The sequence below is a fragment of the Impatiens glandulifera genome, chromosome 4, assembly GCF_907164915.1.
Source record: "Impatiens glandulifera chromosome 4, dImpGla2.1, whole genome shotgun sequence".
Lineage (NCBI taxonomy): Eukaryota > Viridiplantae > Streptophyta > Magnoliopsida > Ericales > Balsaminaceae > Impatiens > Impatiens glandulifera.
In genome coordinates this window covers 12,761,243-12,772,473 of record NC_061865.1, presented here as the reverse complement: position 1 = coordinate 12,772,473, position 11,231 = coordinate 12,761,243, and the positions used below count along the sequence as shown (strand labels likewise).

The 11,231-nt window shown below is 28.8% G+C and overlaps 1 protein-coding gene across 1 annotated transcript; it reads right to left on the bottom strand.

Annotated features, from left to right (window-relative positions):
• Positions 1-7,526: 7,526 nt before the first annotated feature.
• On the bottom strand, positions 7,527-9,560 carry LOC124934754 (increased DNA methylation 1-like). The gene is made up of 8 exons (XM_047475263.1): positions 9,066-9,560; positions 8,865-8,973; positions 8,680-8,771; positions 8,322-8,563; positions 8,135-8,221; positions 7,944-8,043; positions 7,678-7,860; positions 7,527-7,586 (listed from the first exon to the last, which is right to left on the bottom strand). Exons 1-8 carry the CDS (start codon positions 9,558-9,560, stop codon positions 7,527-7,529), a joined length of 1,368 nt encoding a protein of 455 aa, XP_047331219.1.
• Between the last annotated feature and the right edge of the window lie 1,671 nt (positions 9,561-11,231).

Below are 11,231 nucleotides of genomic sequence, written 5' to 3'. Positions count from 1 at the left end.
GGTTTTAAAGGAAATATTTTTATTTCATTATCTTTTATTAAAAGAAAATTCAGTAAAATATTTTATTTTGGGGAAAATAATATTATTATTGACGAAGGAAATAATATTATATAATTATTTTATTAGAAAATAATTTTTGTTAAGAAATAATATTCGGATAAAATAATATTATTCAATTTAGGATTTTTTAAAAAATAATATTATTTAATTAATTTATAAGAAAATAAAATTTTAAGAAAAATAAAATTTTGATTTTATTTTTAACACATTTAAGTTTCTAAATAATATTATTATTTATTTACTAAAATTAATATAAGAAAGAGTCGAACTCTTTTAATTTTATTTAGGTTTTAATCTTATAAAATAATTCAGCGGATTGTTCTTTATTTAAATTAAATAAGTTAAGTTATGACGTCACCAAAGTGACATCTCTAATTTAGTTTGTTTAAGTTCGAATTTTGAATGTTTGTAATGGTGAATTTTAATGTGACTAAATAATCGGCCCAAAGGAAGGTTACTAGTTTACCGAAGTTCACAATTACCTGTGATAATAAGCACGTAACAATTATAAAGATTTTTACATGAGAATATTAAATCATTCCAAAGAAAGGTTTGTTATTTGTCATGAATTATTGTTAGTGTTTGTTTATTGTAACAAAATATCACTAGCTGTTAAATTTCATTGTCCAAAGACTTGAATTTAATGGTGCACTAGATATTTTGGATGAGATTTGTTAATTATTTTAAATTTGATTGAAAATTAAAGAATTGAGCATGTTAGTTACAGTTTAAATTATGTTTTCATCTAATGTTGCAAATATTAATGTCAACTTAAGTTGGTCTCAGTCCTTAATAGCTCTAACTTTAAGGATTGGAAGAAGAATATTCAGATAGTTCTCGGTTGCATGTACATGGACCTTGCGATACGGATAGAGCAACCCACTACTCCTACGGTTATTAGCTCTACTGAAGAGAAGGCTAAATTTGAGAAATGGGAACGCTCTAATCGCATGAGTCTTATGATCATAAAGCGTGCAATTCCAGAGGTGTTCAGGGGTACTGTGTCTGAAGACGCCACTAATGCTAAAGATTACTTGCAGAAATTGAAAAGCGCTTTGTTAAAAGCGATAAGGTTGAAACAAGCACTATTCTTAAGAGCTTGATTTCAATGAAGTATAAGGGCAATGGTAATATAAGGGAGTACATCATAGAGATGTCTAATCTTACATCAAAACTTAAGGCACTAAAGCTTGATTTGCATGAGGATTTACTTTTGCATCTCATTTTGATTTCTCTTCCAGTTCAATTCAACCACTTTAAGGTCAGTTTTAACTGTCAGAAATAAACGTGGAATTTGAATGAACTAATTTCTCATTGTGTTCAAGAGGAAGAGAGATTAAAGCAAGAAAGGACAGAATGTGCTCATCTGGCAAGCACCTCTAGGGATAAGGGTAAGAAAAGGAAGAATGTTGATGCTGCTCAGGGTCCAAATGCAAAGAAAAAGGTTAACAATGACTTTTTTTTTGCAATAAGGCTGGACATCTAAAGAAGGATTGTACTAAATATTGTGCATGGCGCGAAAAAAAAAGTACATTTCTTAATCTGGTTTGTTCTGAAGTTAATTTTGTTGGAATTAATTAAAATAATCCATAATAAACTTAAATCATAAACTATAATACCCTAGATCTTCATTCTTGTTCCTGAGATATGAAAGACAAAAGCGGAACATATATACCTGGATCCTTAGACATGATTAGATGAGATGGTCTTCCAAAAGAGCAGAAATCTTTTAGTCTTATTTCTCCGATGATGGGGATTCAGAGAGAGAGAGAGCGTGTGATAAAAATAAGTTCATCCATATTTTTTATCAACCAACCTTCCTTTTATAATTTATTCTGCCTTTTAGGGACCATAACCGTCATAACTGCCTCATTACGCTAATTTCTAATTTGGCCCCTCATCAAATTAGAAATACCGCAAGGTATCCACAATTTAACATTCATAACAATAACGTTCTTAAGTCAAATCTCAAACATCCTTAGATCACATAACATTGACTTATTATAATCAATGATCATATATATTCATTTAAATATATAAATGTCCCTTTAATTTCTAACAAATTTAACATCTGTACCTGAAAATACTGATGTTAGTAGTAGCACCGAAGTCTAACCACCAAGTATTTTCAGGTACTGATGCTAAATTAACATTCATAACAATAACGTCTTTAAGTCAAATCACAAACAATCTTAGATCGCATAATATTGACTTATTATAATCAATGACCGTATATATTCATTTAAATATATAAATGTCCCTTTAAATTCTAACCATAGGAGAATAATCAATTTTCTTTTAGAACATCCTACAAAATTCACAAGAAATCCAATACAAGTAAAATATGTGTTTAAAGTATTAATAGACAAAACAATCTTGTCATTTATCACATTTAAATAAGTTACTTTTACATCAACACTAGGTGATAAGTAGAAACACAATTAGCACAACGTACAAAAAATCCCCTCCATTGGCGCATATAACACATGCATCATCGTACTCATTAATTTTTTAAATTTCCCGCTCTATTTTGTTGTGCTCAAGACATTTAAACCTTTTTGGGTTTTATTCCAAACTTCATCCATGTAGTCCAATAATTAAAAGCCAAGGTCATTAAAAATGTTGGCATATTATCAATTTTGGATTGCAGAACCTGCATGTTCTTGGAATTCCATTAATGTTAGTATTTGAAAGCAACATTTCCATAAGATTCCATGACCTTTGATTGTTCCCTCTAGTAGAGTTCATCATACTTTCTTTTCATGTATGGAACAATTGTGCTCTCTTGAATTATTTTGTGATAAATCAACCAAGAAATAACATCCTAAATTGAAAAACATTGAAAGCACATGATCAAGGGAGGTATGAAGCGTGGGAAAGAAGGTAAGAAGTGTATGTATAATACAACAGGTAACTTATTGGAGTGGCGGCAAGAAGATTGATAACGGAGTGAACTGATAGAGTTACAGGTGTATAAAAAAATTGATTCATGATTTGTTACATATATCCCATGATTTTAATCAACAGATTAATTGTTGGGTAAATTAGAAAGTAATACTAAGACTCAAAAATGAAAGGTTTTATGAATCATTACAAAATTGAAAAAAAAATTATTTTATATTGTATCAAATCTACTATCGTGCCTTTTCTCCTTTCCGGGTGGGTAAATAACTAATGTATTTGCACATTTCGTTAACTTATCTTTTTTCTCTTTAATCTCGTAAAATGGTGAGATTAGGAACCAAAAATAATGGAGTCAATCATGTATTTTCTTATTTCAAAACTTTGAATTTATGAGAATCACCACTCGGTTTTCTAAAATAGAAACTGTGAAAAATAAAATGTAGCATTTTTAGAAAACGCAAGTGAAAGATATTTTTTCTTTGGTTCGTTGCTTGGTGAAACTCAAGAAAGAGCTTTGGCAATGTCTCTTGTGCCGTTTTATCAACTCTCTCTATTGATCAATCTATAAGAACACAAAAATACTTACATTTTATTTTAATCAACCTCATACATCTAAAAGTATATAATAGTTCAATCCTACCATGCATTTAGTTTTAATACTATTCTGTCCATAATCATGGATTTAAGTTATAGTCATGGTGCGGATGAAATAAAAGAGAGAAGGATTGGGAGGTACTGGATTACAAGAGCACAAACTCAAAGTACTTACACACTCAAAACCACAAAGAGGAAATTATTTTTTTAAAGAAAGTTAATTTAACCATTTTCATTTTGTGTTTAAGAAGTTTTTAGGATAATATTCAAATAATGAAAAATGATCACAATAGGAATTCATAGATAAACGAGAGGACTAAATTCATGTACAATAATCATTTCATTTTGAGTAGTATCCAAAATACTAATATTTGACTATTTGAATATTTGAATTGAATTGAGTTCTAATTTGATTTGATTGAATTAGTTTGGATTGAATTGATGATTTGATTAAATACGAATTGTATTAGAATTATTCAAATATTTAAATAAAATATATTTTTCATATTTTTTTTTAGTAATGTCACTACAAATATATTATTATTATTTTTACTTTTTCACAACATTTACTCAATCAGTTTTTTTTTTATATATTATTTCTTTTACATTTTTAGTATCATTTAGGATTTTATTTTTGGTAACTATCAAATTAATTTTTTATAAGTGATTTAGAATAATATATATATATATATATATATAATTAATTTAAAAAAAAAAATTAATAGAAAGCAAAAATAAAAAAAATTATTAAACAATTAAATAAATAAATTAAATCGAATTATCCAAACCATACTCAATCAAATCCAAATCAAATCTGTATTAATCAATATTATGGATTGAATTACCGATTATATTAATATAATTTGGATTTAATAAGGATCGGGAAAAACAAAATAACGAAATGTATTTAACCATTTTCTCACCCTTAATTTTGATTAAAAGTCGAATTAACATAAATTTTACAAGAACCTGTCACGAAATAATAATTTTTCATAATTTTAATAATTTTAGTGTATGAACCTTGTATATATGTCATTCATAAAAGAATAATCAATTAAGGGAGTATGAAACAAAGTATTAGATATATGTGTTATGCATTCAGTTTTGATCATTATTCAATTCACAATTAAAATTTTACAAAATTATGAACGAAAAAATTAAGATATTCTTGATTTAAGAATCTTACTATCTTATCTCAATATGATTTGCTTGGAGTTAGAATTGATAAAACAGTTCTAACACAAAGTTATAAATATATGAAACTTTATATATGAGTTCATATTCATAGTTGTTTTAATATTCAGAGAAATTGGTGTTAATATGAGTTCATAGTTGGCTTCCAAAGGTCTACCAAATGAAAAAAATAAAGTTTTAATATTGTCACATTTGCTTATGTATTCGATAGACACCTCAGGGTTCGAATTTGAAAAATTGTTGATTGACACAAATTTGTATATAAGAGGTTTATATAACATATCCATAATTCATACGAATTGGAGTTATGGTTAGATGATAATCATTAGTCAATGTTCGCCAAATATTATTAATATTCATTTTTCAAAAATTACTAAAACTATTTGATTTCCATTCAGACTTAAAAAATGATCATAATTGTTTTTTTATTACACGATTCAAGATATGGACTCATAAAAGTGTCAAACATTATTTACACCATTAAGACAAATAATTGAAGTTTAAGAGTTATTTTAAAAAAAACACACAAGTTAAATAAAATTTAAAACCAAAATTTTAACTTACACAATGGGAGAGATCAATTGTGATTCATTATGCTTTCTTACGATGTATTAATCAATTATGAACATCCAATTCATACCAAGAATGTTCTAAGAACAAAACCCAAAATCAAACAATTTCATGAATTTAAAATGAGGTTTATTGGTTTACTCAATTCTTGTTAATCTTGGAAGATGGAAAGTGATAAACAACGTATAAAGAATGGATTTGATTCATTAATTATAGTAAAAAAATAAAAATACAATACACAATTAAGGAAAAAAATGGGACAACGGATTAATTACGTAGCCCGTAAACACATTTTAAGTATTTAATCAGACGCAGAACTTGCCGTATGACGAGATTGAACTCAGGACCTTAGGGTGAGTATTACCTCTTATTGTCGCTAGACTAGAATAGATGATAATACACCATTAAAAAAAATTGACCCAAATCGGGTAATCAATAAATTCAAGTGTTACATAAATAATTGAAGCATACAAGGAATGCAGAATAGTTCTACACATCCCTAAGAACATCTTAAAACTAATATTACAGGCATAATTGATTCAAAACAGAAATCCCCAATTTGAAACTTCTTTAAGGCCAACAACGATGAAATATTTCCTTCCGTGTTTTGTAACCCCAATCTCTATATTCGTATTTCTTCGGATATAATGATTTCAACGCAATCCATCTCAACAGATTTGGTTGAGTATCGAGGGCCAATTTGGAGATTTTCCCTTTTGTGTTCTTAAACTTTAAAAGGAAAATTCGTCCTCTTCTCTTGCTGAAATTCGATGATTTTTTCAGGGAAATCATCTCTATCATTCAACCTTCATATGGTTTTCAAACAGTTTCAAATTTGATGGTCTGGATCGAAATCGTAAATTTTAGAAATTATAAATTTGGGGATAAACAATAAATGTTTACACTTATTTGTGTCTTTCAACTGTTTACTTTTTCGTTTTCTAGTAATTATACAACCTTTTGATAACTCTTGTCTTGTTTTCTAACCTTGTTACTATTGGGATGTGTTGATTATAATGAAGTCTCATTAAATTTTAATGATACTTTTGATCCAAAATTAAAGTAACTATTTGAAGAATGTAAAATAATTCATTTTTAACTAAGGCGGAGGTCCTCTAAAGAAATTAAAATATCACTTGAAGAGTTCTTGTTCTTTTATTCAATTTCAAACAATTCTTTTCAAATTGGATAGTTGAATTTTGAAATGGTGGAGCGGTGTAAATACAAAACTCTCAGTTTTTACAATTATTTGCAACTAAACCTTTTAATCCGGGAAATTTGACGAAATGAAAAGGGGTTAAATTAATTGCCCTGATGACTACTTAAATTTTTTTTGACGAAAATACTTCATTCGCCTAATGCAAAAGCGAATGGGAAGATCGTCACGCGAATGAAAGGCATGTGAAAAGTCCAGAATCACCGTGCCTTCGCGTGACGATCACGCCCTTCGCGTGGCGATCATGTCCCTTCGCGTGATGATCATGCCCCTTTGTGTGACGATCCTGTCCTTCGTGTGAAACGAGAGTATTTTCGTCAAAAAAATTTGAAGTGATCACCAGCGCAATTTAATTTTTTAATTTATGCGCTAGTAACCAGCGCATTTAAGGCTATTTTTAAGGTCATTTCGTTAAATTTCTCCTTAATCCCTCTCACCCGACTCTACTGATTTAAGATTTTTTTTAATTCAAAATGATTATCCTTAACCCCAAAGACGTAAAGATGTGCATTTAATTGAAGGATTGATTTGATATTGAAACTTGTAAATAATATCAAACGTATTTTATTGAAGAAGATGTCATTGAGATTGCGAAAATTATAGACAGTTAGCAAAGAAACAATCAATAATGTTGATCCCAATCATAATTCTCTATTTCAGAACTTGCACACCATATCGGCTAAGAATCATTATGATAACACGATAATTGTGACAAATTGCATTCTAAATTTGGCTGAATAACAAAGAATGGGGTAGAACTATTTAATATTTTAAGGAGGCATGCAAAAATATAAATATAATGTTGGTTGCATCAAATCTATTTCTATTTAGAGCCCAAATTATTTTAATGTGAAAATAAACCATAATTAGATGGATGTTCACAAAATCACAACAGGAGGAAACATTACAACAAAGGCAAAAAGAAAAAATGTAAGGAAATCCATGAAACAAGACAAAACTAAAACATAGTCAATCAACCTAGTAAGCTCTAATTAAGATCTTCAAGAATATCGTCCGAGTTACATGGCGATGTCTTTCTTTCAATTGTCTGCAAAACGATATAGGCTTAGTTAGAACATGAAACACTAAGACAATGCACATATGTGCACAAACAAAAATAATAAAGAGCTTGTGAAAACCTGAATAGGTGTTAATCTCTTGTATAATCTAACAGTATCATGGAACATCAATGCATTTCTATGCATTAGATCCTCTGCTAATGAACTCTCAATCACCTTAAATCCATATCTTGACATCCACACACCAACCATTTCTTTGGTGGATAGAATAACCAAGTTCTCCACATTCAGATGATTAAGAGTCTGAAGTGAGAAAATAGTCATGTGATGAGATGTTTACCAGAACAAATATAGATTACAATAATTTAAGATAATAAATAACTCACCGATTCAATTTCGGTCATTAGTTTTCTGCACATTCCTTGATTGCGATAGTTTTCACATGTTGCGATCAAGGGAATCTCAGCAAACTTGTTCCCATGAACTCTGCATAACCATGAGATATTTGCACATAACTAATAATCTAGAATACAAGATACCTCCAAAGAAATGAATAAATGTGTTAAAAAAAATATACTTTAGAGATGCCGCTGAGATAATAATGCCATCCTTCTCCAAAACAGCTGTATAAAATCCTCTAAAATCAATTATAGAGAAATGTGACCTGAGAAGGAAAAAAAACTCATATTATGCATGACACATAGTAGTGATAAGGGTGAATGTTCAAGTTGATGAAAGTTAATAGAGTTTATGAGAGTTCTTACTCTTGATTAAAAATGAAGTGGTTGATCAAGTTCATACTTGTCATGTGATCATCATTAGTCGAATAAAAGCAATCTTCCATTAATCTCTTTGCTATTGCAAGGTTTGTATGACCAACAATAAAGCGATATGCCTCATCAAAAGATTTTTCAGACTCTTGGTGAATTCGATGGAGCAAAGTCATTGAATATCCATCGCCAAGCTCATTTGGAATCGCAACTCTAGTCAGTAGTTCTTGATATACCTTTTGAGCCAAAATAAAAATTAATTACAACTCAATGTGCAATGTAATAATTATAGATATGAAAGATAATTGAAGTCAAATTTCATTGAATATAACAAAAGGGAAATAAAAACAACCTTTCTACATGTGTGATCACATACTGGTGTACATGTGATGTTCAAATATGTAGGCTTTCCAGTCCTCCTTTCTTGAAAGCATTTCCAATGATCTAAAACCAATATACAACAATATTATATTTTATATATCATACAAAGAAAATGCAATTTGAGTAGTTCTGAAATTTCCAAATATTTTAACTTACAACGCTTTTCACATTGCGAACATGGGATCAAACATTCTTTGTATGTAGAAGGCTTCCCACAAAATTTGCAAATGCAATAGGGGCATAACCAATTTCCTTCTACAACATCCTGCTTAAAATTTACAAGTAATTCACTATAAGTAAGAACTTGTCGTAACCTAAATAGACAAACGACAAAAATATTACTTGTTAATAAGTTACCTTTACACCAACACAACCTAAGTGATAAGTTGAAACACAATTGGCACATCCTAGCAAATCCCCTCCATTTGCGCAGATAACACATGCAGCATCATACTCATCAACTGTTTTGTTTCTTCGCTCTATTTCATTGTGCTCAAGAGATTTAATTCCTTTTTGGGTTATATACCAAGCTTCATCCATGTAGTCCATTAATGAAATACCAAGCTCATCAAAAATTCTTGCCAATGGTCGATCTAGGCCTCTACTACCAGCGTGTGCTTGAAATTCCACTAATGTTACTATTTGAGAGCAACAATGGCATAAGATGCCATGACCTTTAATTGTTCCCTCTAGTGTAGCTTCATCACTGTTACATTCCAGATATCGAAGAATTGTGTTCTCTTGAATCTTTTTGTTATCAATCAACCAAGAAAGTATTGTTCTTATAAGAGGATATCTTGTAGTTTCACTTGTTTGACCCCCACTACTCATAGATCTTGGATTTAGATCCATTGGAAAGTGTTGTTTTATGCAGTCTCAATAAGTTTAAGTATCTGTTCAAAGAATGCAATAAACAAGTATCATTTCTTATTTATTAACATATTTGTTTTCAAAATATATATAAAGGAAACATAAATTTTAGATATTTTCTCCAACAATTATTAAATCAAAAAGATTCTAGCTATCAAACTATCAAAATTGAAAGTGTGCAAGTGAAATTTAAAACCCCTAATGATCAAGATTGATTCATTATGGTTTCATATGATGTATTAATCAATTATGAACCTCCAATTCATACCAAGAATGCTCTAAGAACAATAAAATAAAAAATCAAACATTTTCTTGAATTCAAAATTGGGGTTTATTGATTTATAACTCTATTCTGGTCAATCTTGGAAGATGGAAAGTGATAAACAATCTATAAAGAATGAATTTGAATCATCAATTATATTAAAAAACAAAAATGCAATCCACAATTAAGAAAAATTTACCCAAATCGGATTATCATTAAATTAAAGTGTGGTACATGAATTGAAGCATACAAGGAATGCAAAATAGTTCTAAACATCCCTAAGAACATCTTAAAACTAATATTGCAGGCTAAATTGATTCAAAACCGAAATCCCCAATTTGAAACTTCTTTAAGGCCAACAATGGAAAATTGAAAAACCCTAATGTTCTTGTTAACAAATCCCTTTCTTTTTGCAAAAACTTATCATTTTTCTTTTAGAACTCACAATGAAGAAGCAGAAAATAGAAAAATTACTAACTAGAAAAATCAAGATTTGACTAACCGTTTATGAACCAAGTTTGTTTCAATGCTTCCTCGTCAACACCATTCACAATACTTCTCTATGTGTTAGAATGTTTTAATATTATATTACAAAATCAAAATATTTTATTATCATTAACGAAATCTGGGTATAGATTTACAAAATCAAGGTATTTAAATTTTTACTATTTTGAAAAAATAATTATTATTAAATGTCTTTTTTAAGCACTGTGGGTCCACTGTCTCCCCTTGCCAATAAAGTATTATTTTTAATTTAGAGGTTATCATCTGGGCATATACAGAATTTATATATAGGATAACAAAAACATTCATTTGGAAGGACTATAATATAGACATGTCTTGTAAAATATAACAAGATAATTCATTAAAATTTAATACAATTAAAATGTAGTCAATTTATTATAGAACGATATATCTTTGACATTATGTGTTTATTCCAAGACGTGAACAATATCGACAAATATTAATATAAGAGTTTTCAAGATAAATAGTGTCTAGCAATTAAATATACTATTTCAGAGTTTCCACACTACATTAGCTAAGGTTCCTAGTGATAATCATGACAAATTCAATTATAATTTTTTTTGAATATTTTAATAAATGCAATATAATGTTGGTTAGATCACGGCTTTTATTTCTATTTAGTGCCCACAAAATCAAGATTTTCTTTCTTTCTTCTTGATACGTTTTTCTTTCTTTATATTTAGTTAAAAGTTTAAATAACTTTTTTTTCTAATTGAAGCGGAAATAAACATTAGTAAAAAATATAAAATTGAAACTAAATCTATATATAATCATTTAATTTGTCAATCCTAGACTAATATGAAAAAAGTTAGTAGTAAAAAATTAAATTTCTTTAGTTTCATTAGTTCATGCCTTTGTCTCTTTTA

Excerpts from the sequence above, each read along its gene's own strand:
- LOC124934754 (XM_047475263.1), bottom strand. The coding sequence starts at position 9,560 with ATGGATCTAAATCCAAGATCTATGAGTAGTGGGGGTCAAACAAGTGAA. Across the intron at positions 8,974-9,065 it reads TAGGTTGTGTTGGTGTAAAG|GATGTTGTAGAAGGAAATTG; the intron begins GTAACTTATTAA and ends AATTTTAAGCAG. Across the intron at positions 8,564-8,679 it reads GTGATCACACATGTAGAAAG|GTATATCAAGAACTACTGAC; the intron begins GTTGTTTTTATT and ends TTGGCTCAAAAG.